Source organism: Conger conger, chromosome 10 (genome assembly GCF_963514075.1).
Source record: "Conger conger chromosome 10, fConCon1.1, whole genome shotgun sequence".
Taxonomy (NCBI): Eukaryota; Metazoa; Chordata; class Actinopteri; order Anguilliformes; family Congridae; genus Conger; species Conger conger.
In genome coordinates, this window is record NC_083769.1 from 12,869,118 (window position 1) to 12,890,457 (window position 21,340).

At 41.7% G+C, this 21,340-nt stretch overlaps 1 protein-coding gene across 1 annotated transcript; it reads right to left on the reverse strand.

The window, feature by feature from the left end:
- Positions 1 to 12,793: 12,793 nt before the first annotated feature.
- On the reverse strand, positions 12,794 to 15,987 carry LOC133138677 (GTPase IMAP family member 9-like). The gene is made up of 3 exons (XM_061257631.1): positions 15,677 to 15,987; positions 13,976 to 14,044; positions 12,794 to 13,764 (listed from the first exon to the last, which is right to left on the reverse strand). The coding sequence occupies exons 1-3, from the start codon at positions 15,714 to 15,716 to the stop codon at positions 12,794 to 12,796; spliced, it is 1,080 nt and encodes a 359-aa protein (XP_061113615.1). The 5' UTR covers positions 15,717 to 15,987.
- Between the last annotated feature and the right edge of the window lie 5,353 nt (positions 15,988 to 21,340).

Consider the following 21,340-nt stretch of genomic DNA (forward strand, 5'->3'; position numbering starts at 1 on the left):
ACGACATATTTCTAAAATACAATACAACTCCGCAGTTGACATTTTAAACTCGCTTCGTTAGTGAGACTACGTTTCACAAATCAAGAGAAACTTTATCTGAAGTACAACGTTCATTTTGAGCAGACTCAAGCATAAAATGGAAGGTGGGTAGCACTTTACTGTGGAATTACGTTTTTTAATCTTCTTTATTTCTACTGTTGGCTCGTTTTCAATCTAACTGCTAACGTAAACTCACCCTGTTCTGAACGCCAAGTTAGCTCACCATGTTGCAACTTTCATGACCAATAACAAAGCAATTACTTCCAGATGAGCTTTTGTGTGTGTGTGTGTGTGTGTGTGTGTGTGTGTGTGTGTGTGTAGTATTCGTTGCGGAAGGGCGGTGTTCAAACCAAAGCGGTAACACATTGCAGTATTTTATATTAATCATCAATCATAATTGCGTCATATGAGACATAATTGCTTGTGAATCCATAATAATAATCCACTGGGGGAGAGCAATGTTGGATGACCCCTCAATAAATGCAGTGAAACATGTACTAAAGTCAATCTGACATTACATGCAGAAAGATGATGACAGAGCATTAATTTTAAATGGGTGCTTGCTCACTTTTTAATACTTGGTTGCAAATCCTTTGCAGTCAATTACAGCCTGAAGTCTGGAACGCATAGACATGACCAGATGCTGGGTTTTATCCCTGGTGATGCTCTGCCAGGCCTCTACTGCAACTGTCTTCAGTTCCTGCTTGTGATTTTCCCTTCAGTTTTGTCTTCAGCAAGTGAAATGCATGTTCAATCGGATTCAGGTCAGGTGATTGACTTGGCCATTGCATAACATTCCACTTTTTTGCCTTAAAAAACTCTTTGGTTGCTTTCGCAGTATGCTTCGGGTCATTGTCCATCTAAATGGTTGGCATTTATATAGCACCTTTATCCAAAGTGCTGTACAATTGATGCTTCACATTCACCCATTCATACACACACTCACACACCAACGGCGATTGGCTGCCATGCAAGGCGCCAACCAGCTTGTCAGGAGCATTTAGGGGTTAGGTGTCTTGCTCAGGGACACTTCGACACAGCCTGGGCAGGGGATCGAACCGGCAACCCTCCGACTGCCAGACGACTGCTCTTACTGCCTGAGCCATGTCACCCCCCCATATGCACTGTGAAGGGCTGTCCAATGAGTTCTGAAGCATTTGGCTGAATATGAGCAGATAATATTGCCTGAAACACTTTTGTCAGCAGTCACATCATCAATAAATACAAGGGAACCAGTTCCATGCCCACGCCATGACACTACCACCACCATGCTTCACTGATGAGGTGGTATGTTTTGGATCATGAGCAGTTCCTTTCCTTCTCCATAATCTTCTCTTCCCATCATTCTGGTACAAGTTGATCTTTGTCTCATCTGTCCGTAGGATGTTGTTCCAGAACTGTAATGGCTTTTTTAGAAGTTGTTTGGCAAACTCTAATCTGGTCTTCCTGTTTTTGAGGTTCACCAATGGTTTACATCTTGTGGCGAACCTCTGTATTCACTCTGGTGAAGTCTTCTCTTGATGGTTGACTTTGACACACATACACCTACCTCCTGGAGAGTGTTCTTGATCTGGCCAACTGTTGTGAAGGGGTTTTTCTTCACCAGGGAAATAATTCTTCTGTCATCCACCACAGTTGTTTTCTGTGGTCTTCCGGGTCTTTTGGTGTTGCTGAGTTCACCGGTGCGTTCTTTCTTTTTAAGAATATTCCAAACAGTTGATTTGGCCACACCTAATGTTTTTGCTATCTCTCTGATGGGTTTGTTTTGATTTTTCAGCCTAATGATGGCTTGCTTCACTGATAGTGACAGCTCTTTGGATCTCATATTGAGAGTTGACAGCAACAGATTCCAAATGCAAATAGCACTCTTGAAATGAACTCTAGACCTTTTATCTGCTCCTTGTAAATGAGATAATGAGGGAATAACACACACCTGGCCATGGAACAGCTGAGCAGCCAATTGTCCCATTACTTTTGGTCCCTTAAAAAGTGGGAGGCACATATAGAAACTGTTGTAATTCCTACACTGTTCAGCTGATTTGGATGCAAATACCCTTGAATTAAAGCTGAAAGTCTGCAGTTAAAGCATATCTTGTTTGTTTCATTTCAAATCCATTGTGGTGGTGTATAGAGCCAAAAAGAGGAGAATTGTGTCGATGTCCCAATATTTATGGACCTGACTGTATATAAACCTCCCTTGAAGAAATGCTGAACTGGTGTTTTGTTATTCTTTCTTTCCTTCTTCTTTGGTACCCACCGGTAAATTCCAGCCTGGTATTTGCCTACAACCTATCGCAAAACAAAAAAAGCAACTATAGAGCACACATCAGATCAGGGAGAAACCAGGTCTGATATCTTCTAAATGACTTCGCTGTTACACCTTGAAACTTTCATTCATTCATGGAACGTGCGCTGTGCTGTAAATACATGGAAACCTCATTGCGTAGCCAAGTAGCCTAAATTGAGTTCATTTTTAATTTTGCCTGCTTTACTTTTTATTAAATTCGTAGGTTGGAATGCCTCGCGGCAACAATTGTGTTTAAATGTATACTGCTTCAGCCTTTGGCAAGCTACTCAGAAGGCAAGCAACTGGTAGCTTGAGAGCAACGTGTTGGAGACCCATCGACTTTTCATTGGCAACAGTATTAAACCAACCAACAATATAAAACATTAAGAAGAGCTCTTTTATTTCATTGAGTTAAATCGAAACAATGTCATCTTGTGCTCATGGACTGATAGCCCTACTGGTAGGCAATATTACCCCGGCTTGTATTTGGGGGCCGGCCTTTATTTGTCGGAATCGACCACACCCCCGGCTATTATCCAAGGCCCGGCTTCAAATAGAATCCCGGACACAATTTCAGGATTTACGGTAGTCCACTGTGCGTAATAAAAGCACAAAATTTCCCGCACACGGGTTGTTAATGGCACCTGCCATTACCCTTTAACCCTTGTGCGGCGGACATATTTCTGTTACTCAGGACCTTTTCGCAGGTCTGGTGGACCCATACCATTATTGGGGTCTTAAAACAATACAGTCAAAACAATTTATGTAAAAATACTTCACAGATGTTTACCTTATCTTAATTACGAGCAATATAGACCATAACATATAGCATATATGGTTAATATGTGCCATTTACCCCTGCTAAATCACATTCATTAGTATTCGTTTTTTGTGATGAAAAGTGATTTTGGTCAAACAAATCAATAATAATCAAAACTGGGAGGAATAAATCATGTTTATCTTCAACAAATATAAAGGGGAGAAGGCTGGCTTCAATATTGGTGTTTATTGATTTAAATAAAATTGAAATTAGGATACAGAACACAAATTTAACAATGAACACATGCCCACAATAAGGCGGAAAACAGCAAAGCTTTCTGGGGCCCAGCCACAAGGAGGGGGAAAATGCAGTCCAGTCATAAAAAACTGGAGGGCCCTTTCTCTCGACTTTTGTTCAGAGACCCAGTCATTACTCAAACGGCCCTGATTGAACACAATATCTACACACCACACGAGGGGCAGTCTGACAGTGTGTGTGTTGCAAATGAATTTTCTGCACTTGCAGCACGTGAACTGAGTTTTTCGATCCTGCTTTGGTCCACACACATCACATCGCTCCTTCTTGGCGATGTATTCAATATCTCCATTTTTTGCTGTCCATATTTCTCCTCTGGCTGGCTGCTGACGAGCTGGTCCTGGGGCTGGCTGCTGACGGGCTGGTCCTGGGGCTGGCTGCTGTCAGGCTGGTCCTGGGGCAGGCTGAAGGTCAATCTCACACTCAAATTCACTCTCTTCCAGAGGCACTCCTTCCATAGTAGATTCTTTCTCTTCTAAAATAATTTCTAAGGCCCTCTGGACAGACATTCGTTTTGCCATACTGAATGATTTGAGTGATAAGGAGCCGATAGATTGAATGATAAGGAGCCACATACACAGAGCTGTTTATAAGTTTTGCCCTGCCCCCAATTTGCAGCTGGGTCAGAAAATATTTATGTTTAGAGAATGTTACTGACATAACATTGTGCAGGTTCACGCACACACAGACGAGAAAGAGTCTGTGAAAATGTGGGAACAGACAGGTTCTCGTGATTGAAATGTAACAATGTTGCAACCTTGTCTGCCACGCACCAGACCTGCTCTCCTGCACTCTTTGCCCTCTGTAGTGTGGAAAACTACACACACACACACACTCAATCTATGAAACAAATCTAAAGGAGAAAGTACACACGCACGCAGGCAAGCATGCATGCATGCACGCACGCACACATACAAACACACACACACACAGACACACACACACACACAATAGTCCAAGGTAGGAGGAAGACCAGGTAAAGGTACACAGCAAACCTTATACTTATAAAACATATAAACCTCATACTTATAACCTTCGGGTCCAGTGGACCCGAATAGCCTGTATGTAATGTAAATGTGTAGGGGGGTGCACAGTGTGTACTTAATGAAAATGAGTTAATTTACATGTTCTTCAATGAGCCAAAAATTTGTTGTATGATTTTTATTTTAGTAAACATTGAAAAAGGGTCCCACAGACCCAAACCTCTTTAGAGGGTTAAGTAAGTCCAGTTTTATAACAAACGTCGCAGCACCAACCTGGTCGACGCAGTCCTCCAGACGAGGTAAGGGATAGCAATCCAACTTAGTTAATAAGTTTACTTCACGGTAGTCCATGCAAAACCGAAATGAGCCATCAGGCTTATTAACCAAAATACACGGTGAACTCCATTCTGCAAATGCAGGCTCTGCAATACCATTTTTAATCATGTAGTCTATTTCAGACTCTAGAGGTTTCCGCTTTGGAGTTGGAACACGATAGAAACGTTGTTTGATGGGAGCGGCCGTCCCCACATCAATGTCATGTTTCAATACATGCGTTCACGTTGGAGTATCTGGAAATAAACTACGATGGGAATTGATTAAAGTGAGTATGTCACTTCTTTGGTCTACCGATAAATAATCAAACCGAGACTTCAAGCGTTGTAGAAAATCTGAATTGTTCAGCCGGACCTGGAACACACCCTCCGCTGGCATTCTGATGTCCTCCGCCACCCTTCTAGTATCTGGGACTAACTTAGACACGAGATCCGCAACACTTAAGGTAACAGGCAACACAGGCAACTTAACAGTTTTACCATACACTTCAGGTGAGGAAACCACACCAGTTTCAGAAGGCAGACCTGGAGGTTTTGCGGCACCATTGGCTACAGTTTCCAATGCAGTGGAACTGTAATAGGGCTTCAGCAAATTAATGTGAAATTATCTGTAGAATCTCTCCCCACCTTCAAGCGCAAGCTGAAGACACACCTCTTCAAGCAGCACCTCTCCCCATCCCTTCCTACCTCCCTGTGAACCTTAATTGTTGTCTCTGTGACTTGCTTTGTGTATCGGTATTTTTAGTTGGCTAGGTAAGCAGTGTTTGGATAGGTAACTTTGGTCACTTTTGCTCTGTTGTTTGTTTCTTTGTTCAAAAAAAATAAAAAAAATACAAACAATAATAATAATTGGCCCTCGTCCTTATCTTTGTTGTACAGGTAGCAGTTGAAATTGTACTTCCCTCTAGGGTCTTTCAACGAACTTATCCCTGGTTATGGGTATGCACTTTGTTGTACGTCGTGTAATGTGACATAGCTGAACACTCCTCCTACAGTCAGGAGTGTGAATCAAATAGTTCAAATCTGATAGACAACGGTCCACGATATAAGGACCTGCAAATTTAGCCTGGAAAGGGCTTCCCAGGATCAGTAACAAGGCCAGTACCTTTTGCACCCCGGTCAAACAGATGTTTCATTTTTGACTGGGCGTTACCCAGTGCTTTCTGGGCTGCAGCCTGAGCTTGATACAGTAACGTAATCCAAAACATTCTCGGGGCTCTTTGGTCCTCCACTCATCAGCAATTACTGCCACGGGACCACGGACAGCATGACCAAACACAAGCTCATTTGCACTGAATCTCGTGCTTTCTTGGGCAACCTAATAGCCAACAACAGCCAAGCGAGGCCTTCTTCCCAGTCACGACAGAGTTCCGTGCAATATGAACGCAAAGGTGACTTCAGCGTTTAATGAAAACGCTCTAAACACCTTGACTTTGTGGATGGCGTGCACTCGAGACATTATGTTGTGTTCTCAGCTGTTTAAGAGCCTTAGCGAACTGCTTAGATGTAAAATAAGACCCTTGGTCAGACTGAATGACCTTTGGAATACCAAAGGTGGACATAAATGTGGTCAAAGCCTTCAGTACAGACTTTGTGGTTATAGAAGGCAGAGGATATGCCTCTGGTGTGGACTGACAGATGACCGTCAGTAAATAACAACGTGCAGCCTTTGACGGAGGAAGTGGACCTACACAGTCCCCAGTCAGATGCTCAAAAGGATTGGCGACTGCCGGAATGGGATACAGGGGAGCAACCGGTATCATTTGGTTTGGTTTGCCCCTGAGCTGACAGATATGACATGTTTTTACATACTGGGCCACATCATGCTTTGATTTAGGCCAGAAAGATTTCCGTAAAACGCGGTCGTATGTCTTTTTCACACCAGTATGACCCGCAGTACCATTGTGTGCAACATGTAGTACCTCATTTTTTAATTTTGTTTGGAGAACGACCTGTACAATGTCATCACCAACAAACGTGTCTTTCCGAAACGCCCCTTTTTCGACAGAGCAAATGGTCTTGAAGAAAGTAACAGGGTGACAACCCTGAGAGTTTACCATCAAGGTGCACTTCATCAAACAAACGGTTAAGACTACCATCCTTTAACTGTTCCTCAACTACTTCCTCCCGTGAGACCTTCAGCAATGAGAACATAGGAGTGACAGCCTCCACTACATACACAACTGGCTCAGGCACAGGTACTACCGTGGGTACACCAGACTCAAGATCTGCAAAAAACGTGTCCAAGATCAGAAAATGACTGACTCTTGTCCCGTTTGACATGGCCACTTTCAGCCATGGCTTTTCCACGAATCATGGACCGAGTGACAACACATGAAACAAACACCTTGGGGAACTTTACCCCCATTTCATCGGGCATTCCAAATACGAGGGGTTCTGAAGTTACCACTGGAGGTGGTGAGCCAACCAACTTTGGAGATCCAGCCAAATCATTTCCAAGTAGTAGGGCAACACCATCAACCGGTAACTCAGGGCAAACGCCAAGCACCACATTACCTCTGACCCACTCAGACTCAAGGCTGACTATATGCAAAGGCACAGTTATATGACCTGTAACACTGCGGATAAGCACGCTGCTCCCAGTGAAGGAATCAGCAGAGAAGGGTGAAACCTCTGCGGATATTAGAGACTGTGAAGCTCCCGTGTGCCGTAATATTTTAATGGGTTGTTTTGCTCTCTGGCCTACCAAGGTGCCCTCTGTGACCTCTGTGCCATGATCTGACAAAGCTTCAAAGGAGTAGAATGTTATATGATTGGATTGATTTTGACAAATACATCAAAATACATTTTATATAGTTCTGAGCATGGATATAGTGACAGGGGGTGGTCAGATGATCAAAAATTCAAAAGACAGATTTGATTCAAGGAATCATTTTAAACGAAATACAAACATGCCCTCTATGGACCACTTCATTGATTACCATAGAATATATAACGAACAAGCAGACCAGCTTCCCCTCCTAACAACCAAGAAAGAGCTATGGTTAAACATCGCTCCAGCACACAGAGACAGTGGGAAATCGTGAGTTTGTGAATATCATTTAAAAGGCAATTAGGCAACATGCATCCTTCGTAATTTACAATTTCATTATTTGCATGAAAACAGTGCCATTAATGTGGTATTTTAGTAATGTTATTAGCCAACTACAACTGTAGAATTATTAGTGTACTGTAGAACCTGCACAGCTAGACCAATGAGGGAATAGCTGGAGGTGAAGGGACGACGTGTTCTTTCCTGGCTGTTTAGAAGTGAATGAAAAAATTTTAATTATCAAACTCTGCACACGAACAGTGCACAATTATGTTTAGGAATATACTGGGTCTGTTGCCACGGGTCGGATATGGATTGACCTGCCCCATATCCCGCTTACAACTGGCCTGAAACAGATCAGTAATATTCCTAATATTCTCCGTTCGTAAACGGGGCCGTTTTGAAAGCTTAGTGGTTACTCTCGTTTCCTCTCGTTTATCTAACTCCATTTAAGATATATAATTTAGAAATTTGGGTTTGGAATTTACGCGAACCTCGGGAGTGATTACACTCGACTCGTACCTGCGCCACTATTACTCAATATATGTTCTCGCGATTTAACATTATTGCTGAATATCTCAGTTCGGTGTAGAACTCAGAGGCTGAGGGTCCAGTCAACACAATACATGCAACACTGTCATGATAGTTGCGAGCCCAGGTCGGCGCAGCATTAACTGGGCTCCTTAGAGATAATTTGACAGGAACCAGCGCTGTAACGCCCATGGGTTCCCTTCGCGTCAAATCACAAGAGCCGTGCCTAACCGACCCTTTAAGTTGGCAGAAACTTGCTGGCCTCACAGCTTAGAACTATCACCTGTACCACGGGACTGCCGATCGGTCAGTCCTTGGTCCCCATTGTCCCCCTCAATATTCAGTTGTAATTTAGGCTGAAAAGGTACAAGATGAATTAGAGTCATGGAGATCACGCAAGTTACAAACAAAAGAATTTATTTCAGTCAATAGACAAATTAAAGATAAATAGAATAGAGTGAAATCTTACCCAGCCTGCTTTCGCTACACACATATACAAAGTATGCACAGTGTGGGAAATCGAGTGCGATCTTCCTGATACTTACATACACGTACAATATGCTGTGTGGGAAGTCGAATACGATCTTCCCAGATTGGTCTGTCTCCCTTGCTTTGGCCCACATGGCCTAATTGCCCGGGAACCGCTCATCCACCCACCATATATCTATCCTTTATCTTCTTGGCGTCATTGGTCTGGAACTCCTCAAAAGGTACTACAAACAGTATTGTCCTTTGTCCCTTTTGACACACACCAGAACCCCCACCTCACAAATGGCAGAGTCAACCCCCAGCTCACAGGCTCCTCACAGATGGCAGTCACACTTTGCCCCCCTCCTACAGTACATATTGCTTTAGAGATTGAGATGTAACTAAGAGCAACAGCTGATTTCAGAGGCTTGTGGTCGTAACTGGTGGCCACTAGCGGAGTGAGCTGACTACATCACTAAGGTATAGCTAAGAGTGGTCCAGACCAGCCTTACGAAAGTAACAGGTACAGAAGGTATGCCTAGCTAAGAACGTTTCGGGAAATACGTGGAAACGTTAAGGTAGAGCTTAACAACTTACAAACGACGTAGTGTTAAGAAGGCTTCGGGAAACGCACCCTTGTGCAGTTATTAAGTAATTGAAAATCAATATAAGACAATCATTGTTCTGAAATACAGATCTGAAGAGTTGGATACTATGAAAGGGGGGACAATCACTGCATTGGTTACAATACATTAAAGTGGTCTCACAGCAGGTTTTACTGATAATGTAACTGCCAAACACGTGTGAGTTATCTTCTAAATGTCTCGTTTGTGAGAAACAGCGCTGTTGCACATTAAACCGGAGAGGGAGCACTACTCACAAGAGAGGCGTTGTCAACAACGAATTTGCTGGTCACACATGAATTATGTGGACGTGCTTATGTTGCTGCCACATGAATATGTGGAGGTGCTTATGCTGCCTTAACACAAGGAATACTAATGTTAATTATAAACTTAACTATCATCTTCGTAAAGCGCTCGTTTGTGAGGGAGCACTACTCACAAGAGAGGCGCTGTCAACAACGAATTTGCTGGTGACACATGAATTATGTGGACGTGCTTATGCTGCTATAACACGAGGAATACTGGCCAAATGAAGCCCACGCCAATCGATAAGGAAATCCCTAATCCTACACAACACTGCAATGGTGAACTTGTATTTATTTTCAGTGGCACTACAAATATGGGCCACATTCTTTTAAAAGTTTAGAGAAATTTAAGTTATTGAGATGCAATTTCATATTCCATGATATAGGGGAGAGCTGAGTCAATAGTAACGCTTTATGTTCGATCCCATTTACTCCAAAGTTAATAGAGATAGAGATCCCATATTTTATGACACACAACTTGCACACGTCCTTCACTATTGCCAACTGTAATTTTCAATCTAGGATATATGAGTTGAATGGATAGAGTGCAATGTTATCCTGGGACTACTGCGATTACCTAGTAGGGCCATGTTAAATCCCTTTCACCCTTCGTACTGATAGAGGACAAATCAATGACCTATAAAACCTAAACATCTAAGCATCTACTGTCTAAACATACCTAAACCTATGTCCCCTACCCTACCAAATGTGCGTTTTTCAGACATGACATGTTTTGGGAAAGTGCTTCTATATAGACTGTGTTCTACGGCTTCTGAAAGTTGAATTGTTGTTGATTAAAAGCCTATTAAACCTGAAAACAAGAAAGTGAAATTTGTTAGGAAGAATTTCTTGCCATGTCATTTTGATTCCGTATTGTAAATGCAGCTGGAGTGTTAACTGAACTGGATGCTATCTTAAAGTTAAACTCTTTAGAGTTACTCTTGAAAAATTCTCCTCACATCATGTTTTGGGAAATGCACATCAACTTTTCCAAACTTGCAAGGAACCTGCAGACACTCATTCTTGTACCGCTCTCCAGCCCTTCGGCGAACAAAATGCCTTCTGCTACAGCCAAAATTCAAATTTTAACTCATCAGTCCAGAGAACCTGCTGCCATTTTTCTGCACCCCAGTTCCTGTGTTTTTGTCACTTGGCCTTGTTTCCACATCAGAGGTATGGCTTTTATGGTCGCAATTCTTCCATGAAGACCACTGACCAGACTTCTCCGCACAGTAGATGGGCATACCTGGGTCCCACTGGTTTCTGCCAATTCTGAGCTGATGGCACTGCTGGACATCTTCTGATTTCGAAGGGAAGTAAGCATGCTGTGTTTTTCAAGTTTCCTTGGCTGACCACTGTGTCTACGGTCCTCAACGTTGCCCGATTCTTTGTGCTTCTTCAACAGAGCTTGGACAGCACATCTGGAAACCCCTGTCTGCCTTGAAATTTCTGCCTGGGAGAGACTTTGCTGATGCAGTATAACTACCTTGTGTCTTGTTGCTTGCTTAGAATTCCCATGATGTATGACTTCACCTTGGAAGCAGAGTTTGGCTGTTCCTCACCCAGTTTTAACCCTCCTACACAACTGTTTTTGTTTCAGTTAATGATTGTGTTTCAACCAACATATTTAATTGAAGATCATTAGCTCCAGTTTGGTATAATTGGTTAATCACACACCTGACTAAATGCCTACCAAATCCCTGACTTTGTGCAAGCGTACCTAGAAGAATTGATGTTGGTTTGAAGTGAAAGAGTGGTCACAAAAAATATTGATTTGATTTAGATTTTTCTTCTGTTCACTCACTTTGCATTTAGTTAATTAATAAAAACAATTAACATTTATATTTTTGAAAGCATTCTTTCTTTACCACATTTTTTTGCACCTGACTAAAACTTTTGCTAAAACCTGCAGGGTCGGTGGTTCGATTCCCAGTGTAGCTAAAATAAGGTCCACACAGCCGTTGGGCCCTTGAGCAAGGCCGTTAACCCTGCATTGCTCCCGGGGAGGATTGTCTCCTGCTTAGTCTAATCGACTGTACGTCGCTCTGGATAAGAGCGTCTGCCAAATGCCAATAATGTAATGTAATGTAAAGTCGGTTTCGGGAAACACCTTAACTGAAATTGAAGCAAACAATTGTTGCACGTCAGAGTGCTTCACACCACTTGTACTACAGAAAATATGTCCCATGGACACACAGATCTTTGGGTGGAGCAAACAAATCCCAACCGAGACGAAGTACAGCACCAAGAGTAGGCAACCAGGAGCCTAGATGAGTCAATAAAACACAGCACTCGATCTAAACAAATTTTATATTTATTGAAACATGTACAAAAAATAAGAACTACCATTTCCATTTTGTAATGGATCATGGGAATACAATAAGAAACTGCCATTTCAAATTAGGCTTTCCATGAAGATGGCGTAGACATCCAGAAAAGGAAAATGTGAAATGGACCTTGCATTTCAATTTTAAATTGTGAAATAAACTGCGTACGTACATGAACTTAAATATGAGTAAGCACAATGGGCTTTTAAATTTACATTTTAATTACGTGATGGTTTTGCACACATGGAATGAAAACAAAATGTTAGCTTACATTTTTATTTGAATTTTTTAATGGTTACGTTTCCGTACAAGAGATGACAAGATTAATGTTTTCCCACTAGAATTGTAAAAACAGTACATTGAAATAAAACATGATATATAGATGACATGCAAATTATGATATACAGACCTATAACCATTCCTGGGTCATTTCATGAATTCATATGTCACATTCAGGCCTCTAAGATCATTGAGCAATTGGAAGCCTTAACATCTGTTTGTAATGTTAATATTGACAGTGCTGGTTTAGCATATAACTCATGCAGACAAGCAGCCCCCTTTGAGCATAAACAGGCAATATAATAATACTATTAGTACTACTATTACAGCTACTTATAAAAATAATAATAATAATAATAATAATAATAATAATAGTAATAATAATAACTGCTGAATTGATTCACTTTAATGCATCCTGCCAAGAAGTTGTCATTGTCATTTTCCCAGTAAGATGTCTGAGAACACTGAGAAAATGTTCCAATTCATTGATGCCTATTCTTGAGAGTATTTTTTGTAGGCAACAGCGACTCCTCCTCCTACTCCTGCCCCTGCTGCAATAGCAGCAACAGCGGCTCCTGCTCCTGCTCCTACTCCTGCTCCTGCTGCAATAGCAGCAACAGCGGGGCCTGCCGCACACAATGCTGCCCCTGCACCAAGTAAAGCAACGATTGATATGAATCCCTTATTTCTCAAAATTGTTGCAACGATGCAAGTTGCTTTCTCTACAGCTGCTTTAACCTCTTCACACCAGAGGTTATCAATCTCTGCAGCACTCCTACATCTTTGCTCTCTGTCTATGATATCTGGCAACTTTTCCCTCAGAATCTTTTCAATCTCCCTGTGAAGTTCATTGGAAGCAGTTTCGTACATATCATTGGTGTAAAAATGCCCCTCATTTTCGTTCAATACGTCCTCTATTTTGTCAACAAGCTTCCTCACTTGTTCATTATCATGTCTTCTGTTATTTAAGCCATGGTATTTATTCCCAAACTTCCGTACAAGATCCCTAAAGGGTTTATCCGTACTTAGTTTCCCCTCCAGTGTCTCCCCATGAAATTCCAAATCATCCCCCTTGGAAAAAAGAACAATGGTGTATCGCTTTACCATCTCACCAAACATCCGCTCAATATTTTCAATTGATTTTTGCCCCTCCTTAGTGTACCTATCCATAGACATGACGAGGAGGAAGACATGTGGGCCTGGTTGAGACAGACACACACACCTCCCGATCTCTGTTTCGATGCTATTTGACTGTGTGTCAAACAACCCTGGGGTGTCAATCACAACAAGCCTCTTCCCAAATCTGACAGCTTCATGTTTTTCACATCTCTGTGTTCTTGATGTTGAACCTGATGAGCTCTCAAATTTCCAGTCCTCTCTTCTGGTGCATCCCAGGATAGTGTTGCCTGTCGCACTCTTTCCATGTCCTGTCTTTCCAATTAGCACAATTCGCCGAACTGGCTCTACAAGTACATTGAGACACAGAACTCAACATTAAAAAGTGCTGCAAACACATCAGATTTGGCCTGCTAGCAGTGATTGAATGGCTCCAAGCAAAGGGGCTCAATAAGCAAATTAATCATTTCAAACATTGAGATTACTTAATTATTACTTTATTTCAAGGAAAAGTATGAAGGCTTTAAGCCATAGATCAAAAGCAAAAATCTACATTACCTCTTTTTGGGCTTGGCCTCTGGGAATCCACAAGTTGTTGACTAAACGCCCTTTGCCAGTGACGAAAGTCTGCAATAACAACCAGTGTTGAGGAATAGATGAACAAACAATAACAAAAAGAAAAACACAGGTGGTGTTTACAAATTTATAATTTAAGACAACTTCTGTGGAAATAATCAATATCAGCAATTCAAATGAGGAAACTTCCTCTGAAGTGACAGACTCCTGTGTGCTGAACAACATTTTCCTCGAAATCTGAACACACAACACAGATTATGCGTCACAAAACCAGACCAGTGGCTATCCAAAACCTTATTCAAGTGACATGACTTATTTAATATAAGAATATTATGCAACATTTTTCCTTTATTGAATCACTGTTACGTTCCACATTGTTGTGTCTTGTGTTCCCTCTGTTTTCCCCTCAGTTTTTACTCAGTAGGTGGCCAGTCACAATTCCATTCGCTGTCCCACCTGTCAATCGTCATTATCCTGGTCCCGCCTCTACCAATCTGTTGCCTATCTGATGTCTCTCTCTGAGCTCTCTTCTCACTTCAACTTATGGAAATTGATAACACAGTAATCGAAAGAGTATACAAAATCAGGTTTCTTGGTGTTTTAATCGACCACAAGCTGTGCTGGAAACCTCATGTAAAATATCTATGCTCAAAGATTGCTAGAAGTATTGGAATAATAGGTAAAACAAGACACATCCTCAATCAGAAAACTTTACACACCTTATACTGTGCACTTATTGTACCCTTTCTGTCATACTGTGTTGAAATTTGGGGAAACACTTACAAAAGCACTTTATGCAGGATTTGCACATTGCAAAAAAGAGTAATGCGGACAGTACACAACACTGAGTATTGTGAGCATACAAATAACCTGTTTTTAAAGTCACACACTCTGAAATTTCCGGAGTTAGTAAATTTTAAAACTGCTCAAATCATGTTTAAAGCTTGGAAAGACCTTTTACCAAGAAACATTCAAAGATTATTCAATAAAAGAGATGACACCTATGATTTAAGAAGGAAACTCAATCTCAAACATCCTACTATCCGTACTACTATGAAAAGCATGTGTATTTCAGTTTGTGGGGTTCGAATATGGAACGACTTAGATGAGGAAATAAAAATGAGTAATGACATCACACATTTTAAATTCAAATATAAGCTATATTTAATAGATAAGTATGTGGAACTATAGTTGTTCTTAATGTTACATTTTTTTTCTTTCTACTTTTATATATGGATTATTTTATTTATATATAACTTTTTTGAAAACTTCATTCATTTTGACTTTTACTGCTTTTTCTAATATAAACTTGTCATAGAGGGGGCAGGACTAGATAAGCCTTGGCTTCATCCTGTCCCTTCTCGAACTTATTGTTTTATTTTTTGTTTTATTTTACTTGAATGTTTTTTATCTTAATGTAGTTGGTGATATTACAAATTGTGTTTTTCATTATGTCTTGTTTATGGTTCGAGAAAAATCAAAATCAAATCAAAATCAAATCAAATCAAACATAACTTTTGTATGTGTGTGTTAAAAAATTCCTCTCCTTGTGCGTATGTGAAGTTGTCTGTGTGTTCAGTCCAGGCCAAATGCAAACATGTCACTCGGTGGTCGGTATACTTTCCAACATTAAAATAAACCAATAAACTGAGTGAAAAAATCTCAGGGAGAAAAATATCTTACCGTCAATCTCAAATTCGGGGTCCGCCCGTCTTCTCCGCATTGTTTCTGCTACTTAGCGTCTCAGGAGTTGAATGCCGACAAATGCTTCGCAACCAAAAATATATACTTGCGATGTTAACGCCCCCTTGAGGCGTTTAAGTGATAGGAGTGCTACAACGAGTGGGATACTCCTACTTCGTGATTTTAAAAAAAGCTTTTATTATTTTCATTATTTTTTTCTGGTGGCTACTCATTAAAAGAACAATTCTCCATACTAAGCTTTTTGATGTCATACATTTTTCATTGTTATCTATTTCTCCAGGAGCACGTATTTTTCTGCCACAATTTCTCCGTTCCAATATATGGCAAAAGGGTGACGTCGAAACATTCAGCAGAATACATGAGTCATGACACGCAATAAATAAAAATAAAAAAATAAAAAAATAAAAATTAAAAAGTCATGACAAGCTTTTTTAGCCAGAGCAATTTTCTAAACTACAATACAACTCCGCAGTTGACATTTTAAACTCGCTTCGTTAGTGAGACTACGTTTCACAAATCAAGAGAAACTTTATCTGAAGTACAACGTTCATTTTGAGCAGACGCAAGCATAAAATGGAAGGTTGGTAGCACTTGTTTACTGTGGAATTACGTTTTAATCTTTTTTATTTCTACGGTTGGCTCGTTTTCAATCAAACTGTCTAACGTAAACTCACCGTGTTCTGAACGCCAAGTTAGCTCACCATGTTGCAATTTTCATGACCAATAACAAAGCAATTACTTCCAGATGAGCTTTTGTGTGTGTGTATAGTATTCGTTTCTTCCGTTTTCATAAGAACTTGGTATGAGCCACATACGCGATCCGTTTCAGCATAGCATATGGTAATAACAAGGTAATAGTGTTCCAATGTTGCATTGTGGCGGGGAAGCTGTTGCTAACGAGAGACCGGACAGGCTTAACGGCTTACCTATACATAGGTGTTCGGACCATAGAACACAGGGTGCAGTTGTTTGTTGTCGTTTCTTTGGTCCAATTCACATCAATCAAAGTGTTAGCCTGGAGCGCGGTGTGTTCTGCATATTCTACTTGTTTGGTTGTGTGCTGTGTTTCTTTTCTTTTCTTTATCCCTTAAAGATAACATTTTGTAATTCATGTAGGTCTATTATTGTTACATTATTGTTGTTATTTTTTTGGTTTGTTGAGTAAACAGTTCTACTAAAATGGAGCTTGTATGCACAGAAACTAAATGAGTAAAGTCTGATTTATACTTCGTTTCCTGAGACAAAAATGAAAATAAAAGTGTGCATTCATACCTCGGCGAAGGCCTGAGGGGAAGGTAATGTGGTCTCTGATATCGAGACGCCAAATGGCAAATTTTGTGGTAGCGCATAATATCTTACTATTTAGGATGTCAAAACAGAATGAGTATGTCCGAAACCATAGCTGTATAAAAGTGTGCTAATGCTGCCTAGATGACGCTCTACATGTGGTGAAATATCAAAGAGTGTGACCGCTAGACACTATTCTGGCACAGGTATCCCACAGTGCATTGTGCTAGATCAGGACCCAGGCAAACGGAAGGGCGGTGTTCAAACCAAAGCGGTAACACATTACTTTACATTACTTTACATTATTGGCATTTGGCAGACACCCTTATCCAGAGCGACATACAGTTGATTAGACTAAGCAGGAGACAATCCTCCCCTGGAGCAATGCAGGGTTAGGGGCCTTGCTCAAGGGCCCAACGGCTGTTACATTACATTACATTATTGGCATTTGGCAGACGCTCTTATCCAGAGCGACGTACAACAAAGTGCATACCCATAACCAGGGATAAGTTCACTGAAAGACCCTAGAGGGAAGTACAATTTCAACTGCTCCCTGTACAACAAAGATAAGGACGAGGGCCAATTTTTTTTTATTTTTTTTTTGAACAAAGAAACGAACAAATAGAGCAAAAGTGACCAAAGTTAATTATCCAAACACTGCTTACCTAGCCAACTAAAAATACCGATACACAAAGCAAGTCACAGAGACAATTATGGTTCACAGGGAGGTAGGGAGGGATGGGGAGAGGTGCTGCTTGAAGAAGTGTGTCTTCAGTTTGAGCTTGAAGGTGGGGAGAGATTCTACAGTTCTGACCTCAACGGGGAGTTCGTTCCACCACCGTGGAGCCAGAACAGACAGTAGTCGTGAGCGTGAGGTGGAGGTTCGGAGAGGGGGAGGTGCCAAGCAGCCTGTGGAGGCTGAACGAAGAGGTCTGGCAGGGGTGTAGGGTCTGATGATTTTTTGTAGATAAGCTGGGGAAGAACCTTTAACTGCTTGGAAGGCTAGCACCAATGTTTTGAATTTGATGCGAGCCATGACAGGCAGCCAGTGGAGGGAAGTAAGCAGGGGGTGACGTGTGAGTATTTGGGAAGGTTGAAGACCAGACGAGCTGCTGCATTCTGGATGAGTTGGAGGGTGTGCGGAGGCTGTGTGGATCTTATTGTGGCTACACCGGGATTAGAACCACCAACCTTGTGTGTCCCAGTCATTTACCTTAACCACTATGCTACAGGCCGCCCTGTACACATTGCAGTATTTTCTATCAATCATAATTGCGTCATATGAGACATAATTGTAATAATAATCCTCTGGGGGACAGCAATGATTGGATGACCCCTCAGTAAATGCAGTGAAATATGTACTAAAGTCAATCTGACATTACATGCAGAAACATGATGACAGAGCATTAATTTTAAATAGGTGCTTGCTCAGTCAGTACAGTTAAGTTCATGCAGGCTTACTAATGAAATATAAAGCCATCTTGCTTTGTGTGCTGACAAGGGTAACTTTATTTTACATTTGACAAAGATAACATAAAACCACTTACAGATGGGCTCATGCACAGGTCTAGTTGTGTGGTAAGCAATGGTTGACTATGCGTCCGCATATTGTACCTGCAAAAATGAAAGCTGCAGAAACAAATAGGCAGTTGAAAGCTAATTAGCTCTTAGGCCACTGGTGGAAAACCAGTTATCGCACAGCTTTATACCATGTGGTGGTATCTAATCTTGTGTTCATGGTTTTCACATGGTCTTCCAGGTCTTCGCATGGTGATTGCTGGGCCCACAGGTTCAGGCAAGAGTGCAGCGGGAAATGCCATCTTTGGACGCAGTGTATTCACTTCTGCTGCTGGTTCCTGCACTGTCACCCAGGCATGTGAAAGCGCCAAGGAGGAAGTGGAGGATGTCGGGAAGCTCCTGATCATCGACACACTGTTACGACTGGCTCGTTCTAGTCATGAACAGGAAAATGAGACACGCGGCAACAGGCTAACGAGATAACCAATTATTTATTCAAAGTAAGTTACTATGGGGTATGAGAGATCAGTATGATGGTAGTGTTGCATGTCTGTCCTACGACAGGTGTGATATTACTGCCCCCCAAGCAGCAACACTGGAGCTCCTTTAACTCTGAATTAAACCATCTTCAGGTGCCGCTTGTGGAGGGACCACGCCCACCAATCAACCTGTCGGAAGGCCAAAGGGGAAAATGTGAAAATGCAGCAGGGGGGCATGAACGCCCCCCCCCCCCCCCCCCCCTAAAAGAGACGCCCAATGGTGACCCTCCTCAAACCCAACAGGGTAAGTAAACATTATAATGCAGTGCAGTGCAAGAGGTCATGAAACCACCACCAATTTAGCTAAAAGGTGAAACCTTGACTGGGTCCCATCACCCAGCAGACCGAGCTTCACACAGTCCAAGGTAAAACATCACCTTTACCAGGATGAATCCAGGAGACAGCCCCAAGTCACCCAGCAGTCCATAGAGCCACTCTGCAAAACAAGTTCATACAAAAACTTCGACAGTAGCCGATCATACCCAGGAACTGCATTAGGTCCTTTTTTGTGGTAGGAGTGGGGTAATTTTCAATGGCTGTTCATGAGGCGTTGGAATGTGGAAGGGGCATTTTTGAGACCAAATGGCATGACTGTATAGGTATGTAGTCCACCGTGCGTAATAAAAGCAGATATTTCCCGCACACGGGTTGTTAATGGCACCTGCCAGTATCCTTTAAGTAAGTCCAGTTTTGTAACAAACGTCGCAGCACCAACCTGGTCGACGCAGTCCTCCATACGAGGTAAGGGATAGCGATCCGACTTAGTTAAGAAATTTACTTTATGGTAGTCCATGCAAAACTGAAATGAGCCATCAGGCTTATTTACCAAAATACAGAAGGTGAACTCCCTTCTGCAAAAGCAGGCTCTGCAATACCATTTTTAATCATATAGTCTATTTCAGACTCTAGATGTTTCCGCTTTGGAGTTGGAACACGATAGAAACGTTGTTTGATGGGAGCGGCCGTCCCCACATCAATGTCATGTTTCAATACATGGGTTCGCGTTGGAGTATCTGTTACTAAACTACGATGGGAATTGATTAAAGTGAGTATGTCACTTCTTTGGTCTACCGATAAATAATCAAACCGAGACTTCAAGTTTTGTAGAAAATCTGAGTTGTTCAGCCGGCCCTGGAACACACCCTCCGCTGGCATTCTGATGTCCTCCGCCACCCTTCTAGTATCTGGGACTAACTTAGACACGAGATCCACAATCCGCAGAAATATGTCAATCATATTTCTGTTGGAAATGATATGTTGTATAACATGTTATATTGCTGTACCTGGTTTCTGGACACATGCACATTATGTTGGTAACATTCTAAATGTACCATTTAGCTAAAAGGGGAGGATGTGTAATGTACTTGCAAAGAGCCGGAACTATTTTATGTTGCACTTTCTATGTTGCACTGCGATTGCACATTTTATATTTTATGTTGCACGGCTATAATGTATGCACGTATGCTGTGCAGTGATATGTTTTACAGTTCGCCCAGTAAACGAAGTGAAACGTTATCTCTGCTCCGTGTATTTTTCGACCACCATGAACAATTTATCAGTCCAAATTAATGGTAAAATAGTGACGTCGAAACCTTCAACAACATACAGGAGTCATGACACGCGAGCTCTTTTGGACAGAGTTGACAATTTCAAATCGCTTTGTTCGGGCAGCCTGTAGCGTAGTGGTTAGGGTAAATGACTGAGACACGCAAGGTCGGTGGTTCTAATCCCGGTGTAGCCACAATAAGATCTGCACAGCCGTTGGGCCCGTGAGCAAGGCCCTTAACCCTGCATTGCTCCAGGGGAGGATTGTCTCCTGCTTAGTCTAATCAACTGTGCATCGCTCTGGTTAAGAGCGTCTGCCAAATGCCAATAATGGAATGTAATGTAATGTGACACTACGTTTCACCAAGCAAGAGAACACATTTTCATCCGAAGTATGGCGTTAATTTTGAACAGACGCAAGAATCAAATAATAATGTAAGTGGCAAACACGTGTTAGCACAAGTAGGCTTCTTCTAAATGGCTCTTTTATGAGAAACGGCGCTGTTGCACATTGAACCGGAGAGGGAGCACTACTCACAAGAGAGGCGCTGTCAACATGTGGACGTGCTTATGCTGCCAGAACACAAGGAATACTGGCCAAATGAAGCCCACACCAATCGATAAGGAAATCCCTAATCCTACACAACACTGCAATGGTGAACTGGTATTTATTTTCAGTGGTAGTACAAATATGGGCCACATTCTCTGAACAGTTTAGAGATAGTTATTTAGAAGCAATTTCATATTTCATGAT

Coding starts and splice junctions, on each gene's coding strand:
- LOC133138677 (XM_061257631.1), bottom strand. CDS start 15,716: ATGCGGAGAAGACGGGCGGACCCCGAATTTGAGATTGACG. Junction 14,045..15,676: donor CCCCGAATTTGAGATTGACG/GTAAGATATTTT, acceptor TTGTTATTGCAG/ACTTTCGTCACTGGCAAAGG. Junction 13,765..13,975: donor GAGGCCAAGCCCAAAAAGAG/GTAATGTAGATT, acceptor ATGTACTTGTAG/AGCCAGTTCGGCGAATTGTG.